Source organism: Balearica regulorum, chromosome 1 (assembly GCF_011004875.1).
Source record: "Balearica regulorum gibbericeps isolate bBalReg1 chromosome 1, bBalReg1.pri, whole genome shotgun sequence".
NCBI lineage: Eukaryota > Metazoa > Chordata > Aves > Gruiformes > Gruidae > Balearica > Balearica regulorum.
Window position 1 is genome coordinate 34,215,099 of NC_046184.1, and position 26,669 is coordinate 34,241,767.

The 26,669-nt window shown below is 41.1% G+C and overlaps 1 protein-coding gene across 1 annotated transcript in view; it reads left to right on the top strand.

Annotated features, from left to right (window-relative positions):
- ANO6 (anoctamin 6) overlaps nucleotides 1–26,669 on the top strand; it is an 82,620-nt gene that overhangs the window by 19,185 nt on the left and 36,766 nt on the right. The window contains exons 2-3 of the mRNA XM_075745195.1: nucleotides 11,833–11,909; nucleotides 22,634–22,762. Coding sequence (XP_075601310.1) covers nucleotides 11,833–11,909; nucleotides 22,634–22,762 — 206 coding nt within the window. The remainder of the gene's footprint in view (nucleotides 1–11,832; nucleotides 11,910–22,633; nucleotides 22,763–26,669) is intronic.

A 26,669-nucleotide genomic window follows, 5' to 3' on the forward strand; every position in this document is an offset into this window, starting at 1 on the left:
ATTAAATGCTGAAGTTAGGGCACAGGCCACTTCTCCAAGGCTGCACACAAATTCTTTGAGAATCAGATAATCTTTCTTCCTTTCAATCTTCCTACAGGCTCTATATCCTATCCATCTTTTGCAAAAACAAGTTAAAGACACAGACAAATTTTCTTCCTCAGCCAAACCTGGACTCATCCTTATTGCATCTTGTATACAAAAAGAAGGTCAGGTCCTGCAGAAAAAAGAATAACAATTTGGGCTTTATAATGAAAAATTACTTCCTTTGCTTTAAAATCCACCAGCATCTCCCGTGCTAGATCAAGTGGCATCGCTGTGTACTTTTTACATTTTATGTAGTAAGAACCACTTCTGAAATGGGAAGACCAGGATCCAATCCCTTCCTTCTTTAAAATAAGCATCAGTGGTGACAGAGAGTCTTGAACCAGCACTATTTCAGAATTTGTGAGTTTGAGTTTGGAGTCTTATTGATCTGCTCACTTGCCTCATTTGGCTATAAATTTCTGATTTTTTTTTTTTTTTAAGAGCCCTGATAACCAGATTCTACCATGTAGAGCAGTATTAACCAAAGTGAAATGATTGAAGCTAGTGATTTAATTTACAGGTCGTACTAAGTAGCAACCTGTATAGAGTTTATAATCATGTTTTGAATTTTTATTTTAAAGGCTTTTTAAAAGAAAGAGGTTTTTGTTGTTGATTGGCAGAGCAGCTAAGGCAGTAAACCCCTTGTGTTCTGTTGAATAATGATGGTGCTGAGGGCACCACAGGGGCTACACCCAGCCTGGTCCCTGGTCACCCCCAGGGGAAATGCCCGCAGTGCTGTGGTTTTGGTTTGTACTTCTGGACATGAATGTTTTAGTTACTCCCAAATCTTGTTTTAGGTGCCTACACCCCTTCTTCAGCTCCATACACACACATGTATTTCAACAGGTATACAGGTCAATATACACTTACTCTGATTTTTAATTTGTTGTTGAATGACTTCTTATCTACTACATAATAACTATTTACTCTGAACTTGTATTTAGATGCATCTTGCTGGGAAGCAGAGTTAATTAACCGTAGAGAAAAACAGCATGCAAACATGTTTATTAGTTATCTTAAATAGGCTGTACACTTAAGAAAGTGCATTTATCAAACATTCTGCATTTAAAATAATTTATTAAGCAAGGGAATCATTAAGCGTAGTTAATTAAATTGATGGATTGATTAATGAAATTGATGGATTCATTCCGGTCACTAAGAGCCATGTGCTGCGTTTGATATAATTTGGCATAAAAACTGTCAATCTGCTTGGACGTCTTTGAATACCTCAGCAGGAATTTATCTGCAACTTTATACACCTAACACCTTCTGCAAATCTGTCCTAATGCCCTTTGGGTTTTTAGAATTAGTGGATCTCATCCTCTGCCACCTGGATTTTATTTACTGCAAGAGAAAAACAGCAGCCTGTTCTTCTTGATCCCTTTTTCAGACTAAACAGATTATTCCAAGTAAAGAAATTTTTTCTCTCAGAACCTACTAACAAAACTAAAAATCAAACTTGTCTGTAATCTGGTGCTGGATTCAGTAACCCAGCTGATCCTTTATGTCATAAATTCTTAATGCAACTGAGGTAGTTATTTTTCTTAACCCTAGAAACTAAAGAACTTGCATTTCTGACAATGTTTGCACTGGTGTTAAAAATGAAAGAAGTAAAATATATATGTTTGTGTGCCTCGGTTTGTAACAATGTGACATAGGTTGAATCAATCATGAAACAGGCTCATTTGGCAGTCAACATTACAGCAGTTTTCTACCTGATTCTATATATAATTAATACAAGCAGCCCTTAATTGAAAAATTTAAGAAGGCTCATTTGTTGCATTATTTTAATATATTTAAATTACTTAATAAATTATAAGTAGATGTATGTGGAGAAGAAAGAATGATTCAAACCTATATTCCAACCTGAGATTAATGCCTGAAAAGATTATCAGTCTGAAGCCTTCTGGCTTAATCAGTTTATTCCATTATTTTATACTCTGACAAAGCTAGCTAGCTGTTTGACATGTTTACATTCAGTGTACAACCAAAAAGCAAACCAGATATTGTTTAAAATTATAGTAGGTAGGCGTGTTAATACATTCTAAAACCAAAAATTGTTTCAATATCTATATATTGCCCATTGATAGAGGAGAGCCAAAATAATTCTTTCTGACAGCCATTTCAACTGAAGGTGGGTAAATTGTTTAGAACAAGTATTTAGAATAGTCTGATTAGCAGCTGAATTTCTGCAGTGATTTACAGTCAGCTGGTGTCTGATGTGCAGACTGGATGCAGGCGGGGTGGTTCTGGCGTGCATCGCAGCAGTGAAAACCAGGAGCCAGCATTTGCATTTCTGCGGGTTACTCTGGATTCATAGAACTGTAACTAAAAAGTCATTAGCCCACTGTTTGTTTTAAAAACTGAAGTTGGGGCTAGTCCAGGTCTCATTGAAATGCTTTAGGATTTTTGCCACAGGTTTTGGGCAAGTGTCCCACTTTGAGCTCTGGACACGTAAGCACTGCTTGACGATTTGGTTACTGAGCCCCTTAAACCTTCCAACTCAGTGCCTCTTAAATATTTAGGCACTGCTGTCAGCAGAATCATTTCCACAAAGTCTAATTTCTTGTTCTATAACTCCCTGCTAATTACTTTATTGTATTTGGTGAGCTACCCTGACTCTGGGCTGGCCGTTTCAGGACATGGGGTGTTAGACTAGCAATACTCTGTATTATATTCCCAACTGAAGGTTTTCCTGTTTAAGATTAGTCATGAAAGAGTATTTATTTTTGAAAGTCATACCACACGTTCCCAATCCTTTGTTTGCACAGCTGTAAGAGAAGATAGCTTAATGGCAAGAACAGTCTTTCAAATGAGAAAGGATCATTTTCCAAGACAGCCATTTTACTTCCTTTGTGATCCAACAGCATTGGTAGCTTCATATTGGGTATGCTTGGGCGTCTGAAATTAAAATCAATGTTGCCCTTATTATGTGGCATAGATTAGGTTTTGGGTTGACGATACCTGTAGATCTGCTCTGTGTGAGTGCACAAAGAACATAATTTATTGACAGCTTGGAAAGCCATTTGGGCATCACTAATTGTCATTGGTTTTCTCACGGCTGTAAGACTGCACGTGACCGTAAGAAAAGACCAAGACTTGCACGTGGAAGGGAGGTGTATAGATCTCTTATTAACTATAAACAATAGGTTATAAAATACAGTTTGTTATAAAAATAATTAAATTTCACTTCAAGTACCTAGGTATTCAAAAAGGGAAGAATACTGGCTTTAGTGGCTTGTGTTCTTCAGATAAGATCTACAGGTATAAAATCTAATCTACAACTAATTTAAACACATTCCAATAAAATGACTGAACTTAAAGAAATGAATGCTACTAAGTGCAAGCTCATTGTATTTTGGTGGAATGAGGTAAAACCATTGATATTTTGTGCTCATAATGGTTGCCATCATGAGTGGAGATGAGGCTGTATCCCAGAGAAGAGCAAGCCTGGAAAAGTCACTTCAACCCAGACAGACCTTTAACCATCAAAAAAATCCCAATCATAATGCCTCCACCTAGCAAGGAGCAAGGTAAAAAGATCAGACCTGCATTTTGGAAGGATAAGCTAAGACATTCTTTTCTTAACTCTTTGTGTTTATTCATTTACCCTGTGAAGTGAAAGAAATCAGGTTAACATGTCATCCTCACTAAGGAGGAATTTTTTTTTTTGTTTAAAATTGTTTAGGTTATTAAATGAAACTATTTTATATGCGATGTGATATATAAGATATATAAGACATTTTACATTTAAAACTGATTTTTTTTAACAAAGGAAGTAGCTCAAGGAAGTACATGGCCTAGATTAATTTTGTTTTAGAGCTATGGATCTCATTGTCTCTTTCTTTCTTTGATTCATAGATTTAAAAAAGAAATACATATTATTGCTTTTTCAGCTCCTAAACAGTTTCTTAGCTCTGAGAGTACTCCTATACAATGAACTGAACATGTAAAATAAACTACAGTAAAGAAATATTCTGCACCAGCAAAAGAGATCGTGGCTGTCAAAAAACAGTATATCAATCCAAAAGTTTCTTTTTCCAGAAAAATTCGACTTGCGCAATGGTTTTACTTCACTTCCTCAGATTTCTGCAAGCATTACCTATGGCTTGAGTAGTTTACATTTAACTGAAAAAAAATTTTTGTTCTATGCTTAGCCCTTAAAACAGGTTGTGATTTGTTCTGATAGGCTTTTTTTAGTCATAACTATTAGATTAATTTTTATAGATATATTTATATATAATTTATACATTAATATGTAATATCTGATATGAATTAACAGGAAGGAAAGCTGTTGTTTTGCCTAGTCTAAATAGTGTATATTCAAAGTTTTCTTTGTTCATAGCCCCAGGGCTTGTAGGCATGTTTATAACAATATCTTCACTTTCTGGGTAAGTGTTAAGATTTGGAAAAGCAAAATCTTTGCTCAGTAGGGAAACTTTGTGTTGTCAGCTCTCCGCCATTTTGATCTTGTGGGGCATTTAAACCAACATGGAATAAGTTTATCTCTTTCCTCCACTCCTTTTCTCCCCAAAGGCCGGGATAGTATCATAATTTTATTATTTTTGGACTAAGAGACAGAAGGCTGGACCTTCTTAAGGGAGCTGTTTTCTATGTAAAGTCCTTTTTAGGACAGTGGCTTTACTGCAGTCCCCAGCTGACATTCAGGAATGACTCCAGATCTTTACACTGATTCACCTGAAAATGATGGTCTCCCCTCATTATTGTTTCCTCAGTTTTGATACAGACAGTGACTGCCATTTCCTCATGTGGTACCCTGTCTTGGATGTGTCAATACTCATCCTTTTTGAGAAGATGAATCTCTGAAATATTAGTTTTATTCCAGACAGCAGTAGCTTGTTCTTTTTTATGAAATAAGATGAAAGTAATTTGACTTGATTAGATGATGGGCTTCAGAGTAGTTTCCATTCAATCCAGACTCAGTTCATGTCAAGTATTTTACCTCATGCTTCCTTGTGGCTTCTGAGACAGAACCTGTGAGGTGAGGCTCCTTGCTTGGTTGCCTCTTGGGTGCCATGCATGATGGTATCACAAAACCGATCTTCTGCTAGCACGACTGCAGCCCGCCAAGGTGAGGAGACACTACCACAGTGTAGGTCTGTTTTCCTGTGATGCAGGATCAGCTCTACTTAGAGAGCAGTATCTGGGCAAAGCTCACCATCTTTGGATCTTCTTGTTTATCCCAGCAAATGGGAACAATCTGACTCCATCCAGTACTCTGAGCCTCATGGTGGCAAATCTGATATGATCTTTTAGTTTGGTTTTCGTTAGGACAGGTAGACTTTATTAATGACTATTTTTTTCTGTTCTAATGTGGAGACAGGGCTGTCAAACATTTTGGGATTCCTGAATGTCGAATGTTGATTCAGATAAAAATTGCATGTAAATATTTCCCGATGTTTTCCAGTCAGTGAAATATTTTGTTATATTCATTTTCTTCACAATCTATTTCTGTCTAAAAGACCCACGTGTGTCTATGTTTTTACATTTTTATATGCAGCGAAGGTTGTTGTCTAAGGCACGGCTACTGGAGGGCAGTGCTGTCAGCTAAGACAGAGTGTGGGTTTGCAGCACATCATCTACTGTGTTCTCCTTCAGTAAATGCCTGCTGCCCTTTCCTCCCATGCATTGCACCTGCGTTTGCTGTGGGACAGCACTGTGCGTGCAGCCAGGTAATGCAGATAAGTTGATGGGCCCCAGCGCTGCGGTCTAGCTTTGCAACAACTCGTCTTCTGTAACCATACTATAAACTTCCCTGCTTATGGAGGAGGTGCTATGCAGCAGGCAGATCCCACCGAGGGGCTGAGCAGATACTCTTGAGCACATCAGCTTTGTACTTAGGAGAGCACAATATTCTATTAATTTATTTTCCCCCGTGTAAGAACAGAATTTGGGACTTACATTTTTTAAAACTTCTGTGACAGACAGTCAGTACTTTTACAAAATACTCAGAGGAAAGTGAGAGGTGGTAAGATATCTACAGCAAAGCAGCAATGCCTGGGGGTTCCAGACATCACTTTCTGGCTTTGCATTCGTGATTGCTCATGAGGTAGCATGCTCAGTGCCAGGGCCGAGATCTTGTCCTTTGCAATGTCTCACAAGTTTTTTGAGGGAAGTGAGTACCAGGTACTATGAGTTCGGTGTTGTAAAACCTTTTTGACAACTGAGAATAATTCTGTGCCTATTAATTTGGCTTACGTGGGTGATTTACAAGCTTAAAGAGTGATGCTGCCCTTTTTTACCTTTGATTATTTCCATTAGAGAGGTTACCTATGATAGCCAAGAATTTCTTTGGCACAAAGCTTGGCAACTTCAGGCACGTTTTGTAATGTCCTTGCTTATAGAGCCAAGCCCAGTGGTCTTTTCAAACATCAGCTTATCCAATATCTTTGTGATTTTCTTGTCATTAATGTTTTTTTGGACAGCATCTTTCTTTTCACTTCTGGATACTGCATGTTTTCCATTCTCAGGCCTCTTAATTTACAGTCACAAAAAATCTATTTTGTGCCTACTGCCTGTGCTTTGGGCAGCTTCTATTATTTCACTCCAAGGAAAGGTTTAATTCTTCTATATATTTATTCCAAAGGGAGAGCAGCTTCCATGCCTATCAGTGTGCACAGCCTCTCACCTCTGCCATAACAATAAGCAGAGAGTACTAATAGAATCATAGAATCACAGAATGGTTTGGGTTGGAAGGGACCTCAAAGATCACCTAGTTCCAACCCCCCCAACTAGGGGGATTTACTAGTAGTAATCTTCAGGAAAGCCTTTAAAATTGAATTATTCAAAGAGAAGATCACTGATCTTACAAAACTGTTCACTGTCAATATCGATTAGCTAATGAAAAGACTGGACATTTTCCATTGGCTGTCAAGGAATTTTCGGATCTTTATTCATTCCAGTCAGAAATGCTGGCTGATCTGTGAGAAAGCAAAGCCATAGAGAAAACTCCTGAAACAATTCACTGGTAGTATCAACAGCGGGATTCATCTCCCATGGCCTGGCCTAAAGTGTAGGATGTACACAGGTTATAAAGAAGCAGCATGGGATTAACATAGGCAATACCTGTGTATAGGCATATTTGAGGTAAGCTGTGAAATACTGACAGGGCAATTCAGTGTCCTGGATTGCAGAATGGTCTCTGGGCAGCTGGGAATACCACTGATACATTGGCAGCTCAGATACCACTGAGACTTTCTTGTAAAGTAGCATGCACAGGTTCAGTACTTGAATTTTTTACAACAGCATCTTTTGTAAGGACTAGATCAAAGACCAACCTGTATCACTGTGCAGGAACTCAAAATCTATGGAAACATTTCAAAGACATTTGATAAAATATTCTGACAAAAGCATACGTTGCCAGGATTGCTTGAAGGTAGCACTTGATCTTAAAATCAGAGCATGCCAACACAAATGCAGTAGATTTCTTTGCTCCTTTACGCCTTCTTTGCTTTACTTGACTAAGTGGTAGAACATAAACATCTACACTTGATATGCTCTGACCCAAACATTAACAGGAGTGATAATGCCTCTGAAGAAGGTTATCAGGAATATTATTTTACTATAAAATCTCAGCACGGTGGTCTTTTTTGGATGTAACTATGAGAACACTATGGCCAGACTTATACTCAGGGGAAACTGGGTCTGGAAGGGACCTCAAAAGGTCATGTAGGCCATCCTCCTAAGGTTCATGCCTGATTCGATTTGGCCTAGATCATTCCAGCTTATTTAATTAATCTGCACTGAAGCATCTCTGATGTTGAAGACCTCACATGACATCACCTGCTGCCCCAGGCAGTCTCTTCTACTGTTCTCACTGTTAAAAAGATTTTTCCTAATGTCCAGACCCAAACTTTTGTGCTGCAATTTTCTTTCTTGTCCTCCCTACTTCAAACTGACCTTAGTATAATGCTGGAGGGGAAGTGGGAGAAATACATTAAGCGATTTTGGGGGTAGGAATAGCACTTTGTGTGGGCGCAGCTTTTTCTGACAAAGTTTTTGCGGGTACCATTTCTGTCTCTCTGAGAAACTGGAAGGGTCTCTTCCAGCTAAAAACTGCACAAATTGGCACAGCTGTCCTTGCAAACCACTGGTAGAACAAATCTGACCTAAGTACACACTCAGGTAGTGTCAAGGCTCTGTATTTTTTGCTTCACATAAACATTAATCTCTATTTAATTTGAGAGAAGTTCTGGGCTGATGTCTCAGAAGAAGTGAGAGCGGCAGGTCCCTTTTGCAATGGTCCAGGGACTGTACTGCATGGTATTTCAAATTAAAATGTGTTAAGATGATAAATATTGATAAATATTGATTAAATAGTAAAGTGTGCATGATACTTACCATATCATGGGGACAATATGCTGGCCAGAGACACTGAGGCAGAAGCAAGTTGTAGTCATATAAATTTTTACAGAGGATGTTCCTGGCCAGCCCCAGATCCATCAGGATTTGGGAGGACTGAAGTTATCCTTCCTGCTGTGAATGCCACGTGTCCCCCTTCAGGTCTGGCTGAAGGGATTTCTAGACAGCACTGATGAGGGGGGTGTAGTTATACCTCGTGAGGACTCAGCAAAAAGGCCATTTTAACTCATGATTCTCATTACTGCAGTTCAGTGGCTGGCAGAAGTCTTCATGTCTGCGTCCACATCTGCTTGTTTCATGTAATGGCACACAGAGTTTCAGGGCAGATGTTTATATTTCAAAGCAGGATGCTCGTATTTCTCCTTCACCCTGTCCATTATATGTGGGCAGAAACATTCCCTCTTCTGTGGGCTTGCAGAAGCACTTTGTATCTGGATATCTTTCTGTCCAGATAGAGAATAAAGAATGCCCTAAGGCACGTGGGGTGATGCCAATTACACTGACATCAAGGATATGTATTTGCCCTTCTCACACTAGTCTGACCTGAACCCATTAAAATATAATGATGTGCATATATAGCAATCTTGCAGTAACTGCTGAGCTATGCTCATGTTTTCTGAGTCCTCATATTATGGTCTCAGCATGTGATGTTTGTGTGCTGCACTAGTCCACATTTTTCTGCCCTTTTTTTAAATTCTGGGAAACGTTTCTAAAGATATTAATGTTTTTGAGAGCTCATGGACTTTGATTATTCAACTGGGCCAACCTTTGGGTTATGACTCAAATGTTTCTGAAGCAATGTTGATGGAAAAATTCATGGACTTGCTTTTGTCTCCTTCCTAGAGTGTGCACTATCACCACAGTAGAGATCTGGAAACTGACAGCTCAACATCTGGAACAAAATCCCTACCAAACTCTGTGAAAGAGTATTTAAACCAGAGAATTTAGCTGCTTAGAGGCCATGAGAGAATTCTGTTGATTTGTAAAGAGCAGTTGTCTTGTGCTCTAAGTGTTTTGACATATCTTCAGCTGCTATAAATGAGCATCATCAGTGAAAGAAAACTTCTTTAAAATTCTTGAGAATTTGGCCACATATCAATGAAGTTTTTAAGCCAAAAAAAACCCCAAACCAAACCCAACCCCCCCAAGCATATCAGTTATGTTTGTCCTGGCGTTGTATCTAACAGGCATTGGCATTTAGCTATTCTAAGAGTACTATAGATTAGATTATTTTAGAGTTTGGGGATTTGCTTTTAATATGATAGTATTTTTTGATAAGTTGAGGCTATCCTTTCCAGACAACACTGGCATTTAGGTACCATTGATATCCATGACCCTCTCCTCAGTGCAGGACCGACTTGACTAAGATACCTCTCTATTTTAGGGATCTAAATATAACACATGGGGTCCATCTGCGTGAAAGCAGCCTTCTCCCTTCAGCCACTTGATGTTATCTTCAGCCTGAGGATGTTATCTGACTTCTTCTTAAGATCCAAAAATATTTGTTAAGACACTGTGTTGGTTTTGCGTGGCAAGGTTTTGGTAGCGGGGGGGCTACAGGGGTGGCTTCTGTGAGAAGCTGCTAGAAGCTTCCCCTGTGTCTGACAGAGCCAATGCCAGCCGGCTCCAAGACGGACCCGCCGCTGGCCAAGGCCAAGCCAATCAGCGCCTCTGTGATAACACATTTAAGAAAGAGAAAAAAACAGTTAGAGAGCGCTTTTGCACCCAGAGAGAGGAGTGAGAAGATGTAAGAACATCTGCAGACACCAAGGTCAGTGAAGAAGGAGGGGGAGGAGGTGCTCTAGGCGCCGGAGCAAGATTCCCCTGCAGCCCGTGGTGAAGACCATGGTGAAGCAGGCTGTCCCCCTGCAGCCCATGGAGGGAGGATGAGGGGGTGTAGCGATTCCACCTGCAGCCCGTGGAGGACCCCATGCCGGAGCAGGTGGAGACACCTGAAGGAGGCTGTGGCCCCGTGGGAAGCCCGCGCTGGAGCAAGCTCCTGGCAGGACCTGTGGATCCGTGGAGAGAGGAGCCCACGCCAGAGCAGGTTTGCTGACAGGACTTGTGACCCCGTGGGGGACCCACGCTGGAGCAGTCTGTTCCTGAAGGTCTGCACCCCGTGGAGGAGACTCACGTTGGAGAAGGCCGTGAAGGACTGTCTCCCGTGAGAGGGACCCCACGCTGGAGCGGGGGAACAATGAGTCCTCCCCCTGAGGATGAAGAAGCGGCAGAAACACCGCGTGATGAACTGACCGTAACCCCCACTCCCCGTCCCCCTGTGCCGCTGAGGGGGGCGGAGGTTGAAGCCGGGAGTGAAGTTGAGCCCGGGAAGATGGGAGGGGTGGGGGGAGGTGTTTTTAAGATTTGGTTTTATTTCTCATTCCTCTACTCTGTTTTGCTTAGTAATAAATAAGATGAATTCCCTCTCTAAGTTCGGTCTGTTTTGCTCGTGATGATAATTAGAGAATGATCTCTCCCTGTCCTTATCTCGACCCGTAAGTTTTTTTTTTCATTGTACCTTTTCTCCCCTGTCTAATGAAAGAGGGGAGTGATAGAGCGGCTCTGGTGGGCACCTGGCCCTCAGCCAGGGTCAACCCACCACAGACACTAAAACCAATACCTTGCAGCAATTGTAGACCTTCTGTAACTTCTTTCCAGCAGCTTTATTAGGGTGAATTTGTGCTTGATCTGATTGGCCAGTTTTCCCAGTGTGCTTGATAATGGTATCATGGAGTAGCATACTTCACGAGATCATCTTTATTTTATGCTGTATTTTCAGGACAGCAATTCAGTTTGCAGGCTTTTGGTTTTTAACAGGTATTAGGGAAATACACATTGAATGTGGAGGTGTGTTATCAGGTTATGTGAAAATCATTCCTGTTATAGAGTCAGTGTTACAGCATCACTGCCTGTATCATACCCATTCCAGGATTTCTGAAGAATTCCCTGGTACTGTTATTTATTATTGCCTGACAAGTACAGTCAGCATGAGGTAGGGTTATTTGTGCAGGTGGAGCCAGTTCTGGTATCCTTACTCATTGAAAGATAAACGTAACTACTGCTAGAGTGTGGATAGATTTTCTGAAACACTGAATAACACAAACTAGCAAGGGGATGCTTTGCATCACTGTAGCTTGGCCAGGATGGTCTCCTATAGCATTAACTTGTCATCCTGGTGAAATTTATGTTTTGCTCTCTTGCCACCTGCTGATTATAACTGAAGTATGAAACACATTCTCTTTCTGAAGCACTAAATAAGTGCAATAAAGTGGCTTCTCCACAAACCCTTAATAAAATTTTAGAAAAAAAACCCACCTACCACACAAAATGCTAAAATGTTTTAATTTTTTTTATGTTTATTTTTAGTCTTGGAACTGAACCAGATTATTATTCCCACTTATGGAACTGTGCCGGATCAGCAAAACCTTCATACTCCTGAATGGGTGGGTACTTCTTTGCTTTAACTATGACTACCTATAATTTTTTCTCTTATAGATATGCAACAATCAGTAGCTGTTCCAGAAGACTAGCATTCCTTTGCATTTGCAGCACATGCAGTTCATCTGTGTGACTGAATATGAGTTGCTGTATCTCTGTTTCCCTAAAGGTACCTGAAGTCATTGACTCAGATGTGAAAGTGCAGGTTGACACAGTCACTGGGCTCAATTAAAAGTGACCAATATATGTTCACTGTATGCTGATACACACACATACACCTCCTCTCTATATATAATTTTGTACATGTATAGGATTTCTGTGTGTGTATTCAAGGATAAATAGTTATGAACATACCCTACATATAAACACACATACCATATAGATTTATACACACTCAGGTATTAGTTGGCCAACACGGGAGTTCAGGATTCATTTTTACAGAAAGCTTAGAGACACCAAGGAATTCCTTACTAAAGTAGCAAGAAGGAAAAAGACCTGGAGGTGTCCATTGCCTTCAGCCAAAGTTCAAGTTCCCCAATGTTTTCTGTGGCCTAATGTTTTCTGCAGCAAACAGGCTTCTTCTAGCTCAAGATCTCCTGCCTCAGATCTCATTTATCTCTAAGGACTGGCCAGTTGACCCTAACAGGCCCTGCCGTGGCACACACTGTGCCAATGTGATGCCCAGCTGGCGTGCTGATGTGTCCAATTTTTTTTTTTCCACTAGAATGGTACAAGTGTGGTCTGCACTTGCACAATGGGATAGCTATAAATCTGGATTCAAAAAGGTGTAAAATTATATACTTATCCTATAGCTAATAGAGCAGCTCCATATAAATAAATAAAAAAGTCTGATTTGTGTTTCATTAATGACAGAGGTTAGTGTCACCGGCTTTGGGTTTGTATAGGTTGCTGTTCAGGCTACTTCTGCAGGTGGCTCAGTGTTACAGGAGAGCATAAAGACATAAAGAAACAGGTTCAACAGTGTCAAGAATTGCTCGTTGGACCAATTTTCAGCACCCAAGATCTTCATGATGGTTTTCACACAGATAAATCTTTCAAGAAACTACTGTAATGGTGGCACCAAGTAATGAGAGCTGGATCTAGTTCCCAGTTAGCCCAGTCCAAGGCACTGACATTTAAAATATCAGCTATTTACAAATAACTGAACCTGCCTGTGCATTTCATTCACCGCTGTCTACTAGATACTACTTCAGAAATGACAGCCACCTACTGCTGCTACCAGTTATCCCTCCAGTTTACACAGAGAAGGTCTGTGTTACGACTGCGGAGGTCCAGATCCTGCTGATTTCTCTGTCTATAAGGAAATACATTGTTTTCTTTATATAACTAGGAGAACATACAATACACTGAAAAATGAGCATTCAAATTCAAGGGGATGAATTAAGCCAGCCCTGTCTTATGTAGATATTATGATGGGAGCTTTCTAGATAATTTATTTTTCATCCTGGCCATCAAACCGAAAGCTATTTTGATTCATATCAAACTGAAATGGGAAACAGAATCATAAAAGAAAGAGGCAAAGGATTTCCATAGTGGTAATGTGTTTCAAAAGCAGTGTAAATGAAGGGATAGATTCGGTCTTCATTGCAGCAAGGTGCACCAGAGCCTTGGGGAGCTGCTCTAGCAGCTTAGCTGGCAAAGTATATATCATAGTTATGGGTCAGGGGATTTTGTTCTTGCCTCTGCTGTAGGAAACAAATACCCAAAGTACCAGGAAATTAGTTTCCTTTTGGGAGCTGGATACCCTCACCTCCCTTGCCCCAGTGTTTTGCAGCAGGGTGCTCTTCGTTAGAAGCTGCTTTGGTCTCTAGAAAAAGATTTAAACATTTTTTGAACCATGAAGTGGAACCAAGAGCTTCCATTTCCCAGCTGTGTGGCCTGAGTAGAATGTTAAAAAAGTCCTTCTTAGACTCTCCTTGTTGTTCAATGAAAATTTTTTTCATGGATTTATATGAAGTGAAATAGCATCAAACCAGCCCGAATGTCATATACCTTGTGGTTAGAACATTCTCTTCCAAGAGTCTTGGTAGAATTTATTTTTATTTCTACTGAAAATCAACTGTCAAAATCAATTTTTATTTTTGGTTGCTCATGTTTACCAGCAGCTGGAATTTCTGCTGTTTTAGAAGCATCTTTCCTGCACTGCTCCTTCCATGTCAGGTCCTCCTTGTCAGCCACTGGGCAGTTTCAGTGGCTTGGAGGGGCGAAAGATAAAATTGCAATCTACTGAGCCTGTCTGTGAAACGGATGAGTGCTAATTGTAGCTAGAAATGGAAACTGAATGGGAAGCCTAACCTTACACAATTGAATAGAAGGGAAGTACTGTGTCTGTTGTCTAAACAGAGATCATGCTTTGCAGCTGGAAGTATTCTGGAAACTTGATTTGATTTTGCAAGTTGTCCTGGAGTAGCCAAAACTGAGTAAGTTATTGGCTAATAGAAATGGTCCCGTTCTTCTTCTGGTGCTGTCTCTAATTATAGGATCACATGCTAAGTTTGCCGCAAGATCCCTGCCTCATTCAACACGTGAGTAGGACATTAATCTCCAAAAAGCCCAGATTCTGTGAGGATGTTGTTTGTAGTACTTCAGCAAGGTGTAAATGTGGCAGGAAATTGCAGGGAAAAAATGAAAGGTTCTTATGACAAGAGAAACTGAGTGCAGTCCTAGATAATTGGATTTTATCCCTGCTTCTCCTATAGGGTTTCTGTGCAAGACTTGCAAAGTCACATCCAGCTTTTGTTTATTTCCTGAGTGACCCTGTTCGCATCAGTTGAAAATAGTCGCATACTGCGGACCTGAAAGTGAGTGGATTGCTCTTTGAAGAGAGAGAATTGCTCAGCTCTCTGGAAAGATGTCAGGTCCTGGTGTCTCAAGCTACAACTCCAAATTTAGGAGACAGTCAACAGGTTTTGGCATTGGTCTCTAGATACCTTATGTGATCACTATTGAAATGAGGGTTATACTCTTACTTTCTCTCCTGGGGGATCTTGTAAAATTAAATTTCTCAACATTTGTAGAACATTGAGATTCAACAAGGAGAGTACCACAAGCATAGTCAGAAGGAAATCCCTATTTTAATTGTTTGGGCTATTTAGATGAGGTGTAACAAAAAAAGACATTCAATAAAGAAGATAATAAGGAGTATTCCATAATTACTACAAGGACGGTAGAAGTATGGTATGTGGTTGTGCAATTCATGTATTGTAAACAGTATGTGCAAGGAAGACAAAACTGCATGGACAGCATTAATCCAAGCCTTTTCCAGCTCTCAGATGTTTATTTTGCAGTCTTACCTGCTTTATAGGTAGATAGTTTGAATTTGAATGCAACAGTAAGATTTTTTTTGAGAGTCAACATCTGAAAGGGGAGGCTAACTTCTTCAAATTGTCTATTACTGCTGCCCCTCAAATACAATTTCTGCAGCGAGAAAGCTTAAGGGAAGCCTGAAAGAGTGAATTTCCCAGCTCCTGCATCCAGAGAAGGATGGGAGATGCTGAAAAGCAGCAGGTTTTCAGCAGAGTACTGTCTTCCACCTTTCTTTAAAAGTAGGGATGTTTGGTCTCTAATCAGGAGTGACTGGAATTCCTCCTGCAGCCAGCAGCAAGGTGACGCTCAGACAGGAAGTCAAGTGGGTGTCTGGTCCAAACTTAGCGCAGGGGACAAGGCATCCCGATGCCTGGCCGGTTACTAACCGCTTTCTGCTGACAGGAAGGTATGACTGTAATGACACCCCGCATTTTTCTACTCTGTCTTTAGTCTCAGTTTATTTCAGTTTGTTACATATCAAAAATTTCTTTGCATGTTGAGGAAGCGAGAAGAAACCCTTCTGATTAAGTGCTTGCTAATAAGCTCATTGTTGCTAAAACCAGAACTGAATCAGTCCTCTGTTGTTATTAGCAAATATGAGTCACAAGGGCAAATGTTAAAGGCACCACAGTTTTATGGCCCATGGAGACAGACCAACATTAGTATGTGATATGCAAATAAACTTATATCTTCCAGAAGTATCTTATATATTATATATATCTTATATGTTACAGAAGTAAATGCTTGTGTTGGTCTCAACGTCAGAAAGTTGTCTCTATTGGTCACTCAGAACATAAAGTAATAAAAGATCTTGTTATACAGCTATGATAGTGAGAAGAACTTTATATTTCTGTAACATTTTCTTCAGATAAGCTCAAAGCACTTTACAAATAATTATGTTTCATGATATCCTGGTAATACAATTTGTTTCCTTTTTATTTACTTGATTTGAAGTTTCCTGAGACCTGTAGAGAGAAATAACTGTGCTTGTAAACAGGCACTCTGAAATTTTCACCTACGTAAAACCCACAACTGAAGTGTAACTTGCGGGTCCCCCACAAGGCTGTCGCTGTGGTCCGGTGGGAGGATTTTTTGCAGGTCCCTGTCAGCAGAGGCGATGTTACACAGGCTCGGCTCTGCTCTCTTGTTTCCCGGTACTGATTTATTCCCTGGCGTGCTGCAGGAAGCTGTTTTGAAGCATATCTGAAAAGTACGTGAGGTTGCAGACAAGTAGTTTATCCCTCCAGTAATAATTACATTTGGTGCTATTGACAATCACACCAAAGGCTCGTGCGGACAAAATAAAGCTCTTCCTTTGTCCTTACAGTTAGATAAGTCATTCCTGCAGAATCTCTTGTTATTTTTTAAAAAAAATCAGCTTGCAATACTGTGCTTGTTCAGGGTGTAGTAAACAATAAATAACTGCAATTCCTATGCACACTTTTTTCTTCATGCTTGTCTCCGTGCTGCCCTTCCCACCATTATCTCCACTGAATGTTTAACAACATAATGCCCAGAGAAGCCTGGAAAAGAGAAGGCAGGTCTCTTTTGTAACGCCACCGTTACTTCTCCTCTGGCATGGAGCATTGCTGTTGTTGAAGGGAGCTTCCCACTAGAGTGGTCTCCTTTCATCTGCTACAGGCATCATGTGTATCCATGACTACAGGAATGGTATCAAAAGTGAGACAGGGCAGCTCCCCTTAGATTCCGGGAAGCCTGGTTATACGTGAGGGGCAGCACACGGTAGTCTCCCTCCTGGGAAGCTCTGAGTCAAGGGGCTGAGGACTGGTTCCATGATGTGGTCACTTGGAGCCAAACCAGTTACCTCAGCCTTTACAGCCCTGTGCGGAGGGGCAAGCTTGTCTTCATGTCCCACTTGTCCCTTCTCCAAGCGCCACTCTGTCCTGAGGGCTGGGAGAGCAGATGCTGTTTACCAACCACTGCTTGTGCTGGATTAGCAAAAGCGCAGGAAGCTCCTTATTCCTTTGCGGAGGTGGCCACGGGGGGGGCGGGCAGAGTTGGGGAGGATTAAGAGAAGGTGTGTAAGCAGGGGGGTGTGCACGGCAGAGGGCTGCTCAGGGTTGGCCAGGGACCTTCAGTGTGATTGCATCAGTGCAGCACTTCCCAGCTCCGGCAGGATCCCACCAGCTGTGCATACATCACCTGGTAGTCAGGACCAGGCGGTGGGTCTGTAGAACAAGGCATTTGGTGCTGAGGAGGTGGTGGCTGCATTATACACATTTCTGGGCTTTTTGTTACCGTCAACTACTTCCCGTCTCATTCCTTGGAGTGAAGAGCCACTGATGCTCACCTGATCTGACCCTGCTCTGAACTGAAACGCAGAGGTACACCCACATGAATGTGGCCATGCTGCCTCTAGGCTAGCCCATGTAGGTGTACCCTGAGTGTCTCAAAAAGCTTTATCCACGACCTGGCCCTCCCCTCCTTCAGATTCCTTCTGTTAATAAGGCAGCTAATAGTTCCCCGTCTCCAGTGGTAGGCAAGCAGTTGATCGTACAGCACCTGGAGAGTTCAGAAGTGCTTCAGAGTGTGTGCTAAATATAATTAGTATTTTACAGCTAAATGAATTACATTTTTTTTATTTATTAATGATGTTAATCAATATTAACCTGCTGTCCACTAGGGTATTATTATAACATTAGAGTGCACAACCGATTGCCTCTGTCAGTACTTAAAATGTGATTATGGTGAGGCTAAGAAAATTAGAAAGTGCAGTAAGTAGACCCCACGTTTGTTTCTTCCAAAACCAAGAGGTATCAATGGGCCTGTTCATTATTTTGGGTTATAATTTGCTACTGATACTTAAGAAAAATTATGTATTGGAATTTCAGCCCCATTAACTTATGTGTCTATGCACAAAAGCTTGTGTGCATTTGTATGATAATAACATTTGTAATATTGTCAAATAATATTACATATTAAAAAAAACCCCAAACCAAATATTGTCTCAAAGGAAATATTAACTCCAAAGTACAGCACATCTTTTTGGTTTCCAGTCTTGTTTTTCCCCTGGTAATTATGTTGAATAATATATGATTTTTCATTACAAACTAACCAGTAGGGATTACAAGATACACCACATATCCCAGTTAATGTGATTGTCGGAACCTTAACTATTGCATTCCCATTTGCATTTTACTTCTTACTTTTAACTGAGCAACATTTAATGTTACATTACAATGCATTTGTGTGGGCCTTAATCTTGATCTCTTAAGTGTTCAGGCTTAATGACTCAATTCTTTATTATTTGATTGATATATAAAGTGTCGACTTTAGGTCGACAAATTGACAAATTGGCAAAAGGTCAATTGAACAATGTCCTCATGATTAAAAGCAATAGAGATTACGTTTAAGAAGTTAGCTTCATAAGTATGAACTTCTGTGTATATCTGGATTGCTGTAATCCAATATTGATTAATCTTTCAGCTATATTCCGTTATATATATATATGCATAATTTGAGATTAATTGAGATATATATTTATATATATGTATATAAGTAAAGATTTATGTATATGGTAACATGTATATACTCATGTGAATGAAATCATGTATGTAAGTAAGTTAATGAATGAGAATACTGATTAACAGGCAGTCTTTGCATCTGGTTATTGACAGTCCAGTTACGCCAGTTATCGCTAAGTTACATACTAGTTTTATAAGCTTAAAGAAGACTACATTTAATGCAAAATTATTTAAATGGTAAAATTATGCAATCACAAATTACAATCAAAACTTGTTAGATCAAAACTTCACCTGATGTTTGCTGTCTGCCATTTCTTTCTTTTGTGGGTAGGTCATATAGGAAAAAGAGCTAAAAGCTGTAGTGAAAAAAACTCAAGGCTATTACTACTTTTATGCCTTCAAGCACTTGAATTTCACAACTAAACTCTATCTCTTTAAACAGAAGTTATTATAATGCTGTTTCTCAGATTCAAAAGACAAAGAAACCCAATTAAAAAACTTTCTGGTTTATGCAGTGGCAACACTTCCTCTCCTTATTCATGATCACGCGGTTCGGGCTCTGTGTTTCCAGCGTTGCAACACGAAGCAATGTTAGCCCTGGCCAGAGCGTGCTGGGGTCCCGGGGGAGAGCAGGGCTGCGGGGCTGCGCTCTGCGCCTGGCTGGGCTCCGCTCCCCGCGCCCTCGCTTCTGCTGCTGCCCCAGCACCTCCCGAGCTGTCTCCCAACAGGGGCTGTTGGCTGTTGTCCATCTGCTCCTCCCAATGGGAATCTAGTCAACATGAAATCATCATGATTATGTTTTAAATGAGACTCGAAATGGTCACAGCAGGGCTGCATTTTACACCCATGGCTAGTCCTCAGCAGGAGGAAAACTTGTCAGGGTCAAGTCTGATGGCCTGATGGGGCTATGCCAAGTCTAGCTCTCAAGAATTTAGAAATTCGCATCTGTGACCTGCTTTGGGTGATAGAGATACGCAATGTCCTTGTGGTCTGGTGATGCCATCTGAAAGTTTAAAGCATTTTTTTTCCTAAAACTTTATTCACAGTGTGCAGTTGTGTGTCGATTTGGTCACTGCCTAGGTAGTTTCTGAATCTGAGGCCAGGATGTGAAACTAATGTAGAATATATATGTATATTGGCCATATGTCACCATATATATATATATATATATATAGCAGCTGCTTGCTGTCAGGCTTGTCACAAATCTCTAGGCACAGGTAGGATTCAAAGAGAACTGTTCTAAACAAGAATCTGCTCAGACAGCAACTAAGTTAACAGGACCTCTTTGCAGCAGATCCTAACCTTTGCACATACAACAGAAAAAAAATAGTGAGTTTAAATTCCCCTGAGTTTATTTAAAATATGGAAATTTTGTCATAATTATGGGGAGACACATCTTGGTCGACTGTTTTGACTCAGCCAATAAACGGTAGCAAAACAGTCTACAGGGAGCGATTTAGAATAAAACTGGTGGGAAATTTTGTTTTGGAAACACTGACACATGTGGTTCCTAAAACACTGTATGATCCCTGGAACCGGGGTGCTCCTGACTGAAGACTGGCATTCTTCTCCGTTTTATCACAGTTGAAGAACAACCATTTCAGTCTGCTCTTCAGGGGTCTCTTGACACCATATCCACATTTCCATGTGCCTTTCTGTGGACCAGACATCCCAGAGCTCCCAAAATTGGACCTGGCATGCCTCATGAACTTTGGTCTGCACTGACAGGGAAATTTCAGGGATAGGACATCTGGGAATCTTTTCTGTGTCCCCAAAGGCACAGCATGTTCAAGAGATTATTCTGGGTCATTTTGCCTGGCCTGATCCTGCCCTGGGCCACCTTGCATGCCCACCCATGTGGAAGCCAAGCCTCCTCAGCAGTTCTGTATGGGAGTCTTGCCAGCTTTGGAGATCTTATAATCTCTAATGCAATGCTGAGTCCCATTTCAGACATTTGATATCTAGCAACTTCAGTGGCACTGCCCTCATTAACACCATGGATGGATTTGGCCGAGTACCTGAGACTTCAGTGCTCATTACATGACGATTCTGGTAACATTACATTTACTGATACATATTTCCTGAAAGGAGGGGTTGTTACGTGTGATAGTGCCCTCAGAGTACTCTAAGAAATTACAGAATCATTACTTGAGGATTCAGGTTCCCCCGTCATCAGTGTGTCTGTATCATTTCACACATGAAATAACACATTAAGATGTTGTTAGTGGATATGACAATCTATCCTACTTTCCTCTGGGGACCAGGATATGACTAGATAATGGCTTATGGTTATATTTATAGATAGAATAATAGAATCATAGAATAGTTTGGGTTGGAAGGGACCTCAGAGATCATCTAGTTCCAACTCCCCTGCCATGGGCAGGGATACCCTCCACTAGACCACGTTGCCCAAAGCTTCATCCAGCCTGGCCTTAAACACTTCCAGGGATGGGGCATCCACAACCTCTCTGGGCAACCTGTTCCAGTGCCTCACCACTCTCACAGTAAAGAATTTCTTTCTAACATCTAATCTAAATTGACCCTCCTTCAGCTTGAACCCATTACCTCTTGTCCTATCACTACATGCCCTTGTAAACAGTCCCTCTCCAGATTTCTTGTAGGCCCCTTCAGGTACTGGAAGGCTGCTATAAGGTCTCCCCAGAGCCTTCTCTTCTCCAGGCTGAACAAGCCCAACTCTCTCAGCCTGTCCTCACAGGAGAGGTGCTCCAGCCCTCTGATGAACTTCATGGCCCTCCTCCGGACTCACTCCAACAGCTCCATGTCCTTCTTGTACTGAGGACCCCAGAGCTGGACGCAGTAGTCCAGGCAGGGCCTCATGAGAGCAGAGTAGAGGGGCAGGATCCCCTCCCTCAACCTGCTGGTCACACTGCTTTTGATGCAGCCCAGGACACGGTTGGCTTTCTGGGCTGCAAGCGCACGTTGCCGGCTCATGTTGAGCTTCTTGTCAACCAACACCCTCAAGTCCTTCTCCTCAGGGCTGCTCTCAATCCATTCTCCGCCCAGCCTTTATTTGTATTTGTGCTTGGGATTGCCCCGACCCATGTGCAGGACCTTGCACTTGACTTCGTTGAACTTCATGAGGTTTGCATGGGCAATTAATCCTTTTGATTTTTGGCATATATTGTAACATGATGGATGTGTGGCATGCAACCTTTTTTGCTTGCTGAAATGTTGTGAATAAAAAGAGAAATAAATCTTTTAAGATTTGGCTGGATGGGGTGCTGGGCCATCTTGTCTAGATGGTGCTTTTGTCTAGATCGAGCTTTTGCCAAGAAAGGTTGGACGAGATGATCCTTGATGTCCCTTCCAACCTGATATTCTGTGATTCTATGATCCACATAGGTAGTGTCCATTTTGAGAGTTCATCTGCAGCCTGGTCATGTCTTTGTTCTCTGGGCAATAGTGGGTTTGGGTATTAGGGTGCATGAAACTACTGGACTTTCTGGTTTGGGTTGTTTTTAATTGCAGAGACGCTTAAACTTCTGGCAGGTAAGGGGACAGATGGGAATGGACTAATTCTGAGAATCCCATCAGGCAACAACATATCTTGTAGACAATCTAACATTGTATCCATGACTGCATGCAAATTACTTGACAGATGCGTTATTCGGGAATGGTGCTGCATCCCGATGCTTCTCCCATTGCCAAAAGCTAATATGCTATTTTTAAAAAACAAAATTAGGTCAAAGTTCTACTGTTCTTATGTCTGACAGAGACTTCCCAAGTGTTTTTTTCTCCGTTCTACTCCACGCTACTTTTGTTGTCACTTTGGTCTTCATAATATATGAGTCTGATGTGTTGAATTTCTCTGTTCACTGAAATACTGTGTAACAGGAAGCAAGTAAGGAATCGACGAGTAACTTTCTTCATATTAACCTATCCTACCTGTGTTCCAGGCTGATTTTGATGATAAGCCTGACTCCTTGTTCTTCAGCGATGGGCAGAGAAGAATTGACTTTGTTTTGGTGTATGAAGATGAAAGCAAAAAAATGACTCATAAGAGGAGTGATCGTAAAAAGCAAAAGGTAGGTTATTTTCAGTATAAACGTGAATAATTGGTTGGGTGTTAAAAGCAGTGGGCAGAAAGGACAGTGCCCTCCCCCAGAATGGCAACTGCATTGCCCTGTCCTAGGAGTACTCTTGGGAGCTGGGACGCTGAAGCCCATCAAACTGAGCAGGGAATGAGGGTGAGCTCAAGCCAGTAGACTGCTGTGTAAATGGGCAGACCACTGCACGTTGTGTCTGTCATTGTGTGCTAGGTGACCTCAGAGCATCCTCCTGGGAAGGAACCCTTCAGAAGATGTGACCAGAAGAATGCTGGTATCAGGTTCCCAGTTAGAATTAGACACCAAGATCTTCAGATGTGGGCAATTTTCTGTACCTACAGTGGTTGAATTAGGCCCCTAGTGGACTTTTGTATTAAAATCAGGGTATTCAGAGGAACCCATAGAAGGAGGCAGCTGACCAGGTGCTCCAGATCACAGTTATGAACATAGTTGCTGACATTCTGCCCAATAAAGTACCTAGATCATTTATGGGAAATAACTGTACATCACGTTGTCATCAGAATTTCTCACTGCACCACTCCTTCCCTTGACACTTCAACAGATTGGCCCTCCCTAGGGACCTTGCAAAAAATTTCTGACTCAAGCCAGTGACTGCTTGATGCTCCTTAGCAACTATGAACAATAATCATAGATTATTTTTAACTATTATTTTTTAATTAATTCAGTAGTTCTATCAGTGGACTACATTCATTATGGCACCCAGGGCCACAAAAATAAGCTCAGCCATGCCACTGAGCTATTTTAATTGTGAACCGCCTGAGAAATATCCATCCATGGGACTGTAGTCCCCTTGGCATCTGTGCGCTCCCATCCACCCACTTCCTTCTCTGATTTAGCAATTCTCCATGTTCCAGCAGCAGCCTCTGGTACAGACAGGCAAGGACAAAGATATCACTGAAAGCAGCTCATATACAAATAATGATTTGCAGTTAGGAAAGAGAAGTGTAGGAGTAAAAAGGCCTGTAGCTAAGTTGGTTGATATTCATTACACAGTGTTGTCGTTGGCATTCACGGGGCAGCCATAAGGAATGTCGTTAGTAGGGTTTCAGGGAGTGCTGCAGTGGGTGGATGTTGCATTACACATGATCACAGGATCAGCAATAAAAATTAATTGAAAGAGGTAATTAGAAACAAAAAGCTGCCCCTTTGGAAACAATTGTTTTTATCAATTAGCATTTTACATTTATGTTTGTAATATTTGGCCATTGCCCAAATGTACTTAAAAATATAATGAGTCTCTTTTCCAAACAGTGATGGAAATTAAATGTGAGCAATGGAGTAGTATTTTTAGTGCAATATTAATGTTAGGGCATTAGCTAGATGAAACCAGGAGATTATGGGTAATGCACTAGGTGCTTGCAAAAAAAGTTTACTTTCAAAGGTCTCAGTCCTACAAAGATCTGCAACCACACTGAATCTGTGGTGTGCTTAGGAAGAGGAAGCAGTCTACCTGCACGCAACGGATGTGAGAACGAGAGTATATTAGACTAACAATCAGCTAAGGTAGAGACTGAGTGGCCGGGGAGCAGCTCTGTGGAAGAGGCCCTCATGGTCTTGGTGGACAGCAAGCTGAACAAGAGCCAGCTGTGTGGCTGCAGGGACAGAAGTATGGCCAGGAGATTAAGACGTGTGATTGAGGTGACATGGATGTGTCAGAAGGAAGCCGAAAGCAGCAGTGACAGCAGTTTTCAGAGCCAGGATTTCCATAGACAGGGAGAATCTGAAGCCGTAGGGGTACTGTGGAAGGTGTAGGCAAGAATTTTTGATACTGGGAACACATATGGTGCTGAAAGGCCAGTAGAAAGCATAGACAAGGATGAAGAAGTGGCAGTTACAGAGGACTTCTAAGGGCAAGAACAAAAGTTACAAATGTGATGGTACTGAGCTGGAGAGCTAATGAGAAAATCCAAAGCTGACCATGAAACAGACAAAACGTTACACATAGGGTAAAGTACCAGAGGGCACTGAGCAGTGGAGGAAGGAGAAGAGGGAGTGAAGAGAGGATTTTGTTCAGTGAGTCTGAAATGAGTCACCTGGTCATAACCAAACTCCTGTGATACAACTCAGAAGTACTGGCTCCCTCCTAATGCCTCACATACAGGTGTCATCAGTTCAGAAATGCATTTCCTTTATGTGTTGTTGGAGGAACAGGCTTTTAAAATGTGAACAGACGTAAGCTTTCTAACTTTTTAGGATGGGATAGGTGCAGGTCAGCTGCAAGCACACAAACACTTTAGTCACCTCAAAGACAGAGAGGTCCTTCATCTCACTTGAGATCACTTGCTATGCAGGTGGAGGAAGCTGTATACACTGCAAATATTCATTCCCTAAGCAAGTGCTGCACAGGCATTAGCAGCACTGATAACATTATTCTTCCTGTGCCTCCTCCTGAGTGCCGTGCAGGGCACTGCCTTGGGACTTACCTCAGTCTCATACTAGGAGTGAAAGGAGAGAAACTGAGAAATTAAAAAAAAAAAATAAAAAAATAAATTAATAGAATATTTGAAAAGAAGAAGCAAAACACATATACTTTATGTGTGAGATGGAAAGGAAAATTGCATTTATGGTACAGTTTTTCATCCCTGGGATTCCAGGGAGTCAATTAACATTGTCACCTACCACAGTTCCCAGAGAGGTGTGGAAATGACGCTGCCCAAGATAAGATACATAATGTTTCATCAGTGTTGGCATAAAACCTAGTTGAAAGCTGGTCTTTTTTGACACCATTTTTTATTTGGTTATAGTTTTTTTCTGGGGCAAATTACTTCTGCCCTTGTGATGATATATAAGATACCAAAATGAGGAGTATTGCAATTTACCGTCAGCTTTAAATACTGCATACGTCACTGTCTGTCTCTGATCAATGATTAACTGAAGATGCCAAATTTTATAAGCAGTATCTTGTGTAATTCAAGGTGCTTTAAGCCTGAATAGGTTCCTTGCTCATACTACTCTTTCATTGAGTGTCCTGACAGTTTTATAGAGATATTATCCAGAGGTTTATTGTTCACAGAATTTGGAAACTCCAGCTTATTAAAGAGTAGCAGATTCAGTGAAGTCTGTTCTCGTGGAGTGAAATCCTCACCTCACTGAGATCAGCAGGGAGGTCTCCACTGGCCATGTGCAATGTTGCAGGTCTGTGAAATGTAGGGACCAGGAGTGCAGTCACTGGAACAAATTTGAAAATGAGAGCTCAACCTAGGTATCCAATTTACTGGATTCAGAGAAATAGGGCATAGATCCATCTATTCTTCTGCAGCAGGAGAAGAATCGGGTCCGGGGACCATCATTATATTTAATTTGAATGGCTTTCTGCCCTGTTGAAAAAGAATTGCATGAGTGTAACTGAGAAAATGGCCCAGCATTAATTTATATTAATTAGCAGTATTCTTGAGAAAACATCTCAGAGGACATAAGGAAATAACTAAAAACATGAGGGTGATTTGGATAGAAGGAACAAAAATATGGCATTCTGAAGTTCTTGGAGATGCACAGTGGTGCTGTGCTTCCCTCATTTTCATGTGTTTCTGAAATCTGGTTTAAAGGAGGTGGAGTCAAACTAGTGAAATTACATCCTCATGGAAGTTTCTAACAGAATTTACAGATCCAAAAGTTAGCAGATATGTTTCATGTATGTAACTCAATTCAAACTCCAAACCTTTGTAAGTTGGTATACAATTAATTTTGCAAGCACTAGCTAAAATCAAACTGTCAGGAGCAGGTTCCAGAAACTACATCTTGGAAGCAATTGAAATTCCTGCCCAATGCACGTCTTTTAAACCTACAATTTATATATCCTATTTGTCAGGATAGGTTACCATCAGAATAGAAATTAAATATCACCAGCCTTTCCAGGAATGCCAGT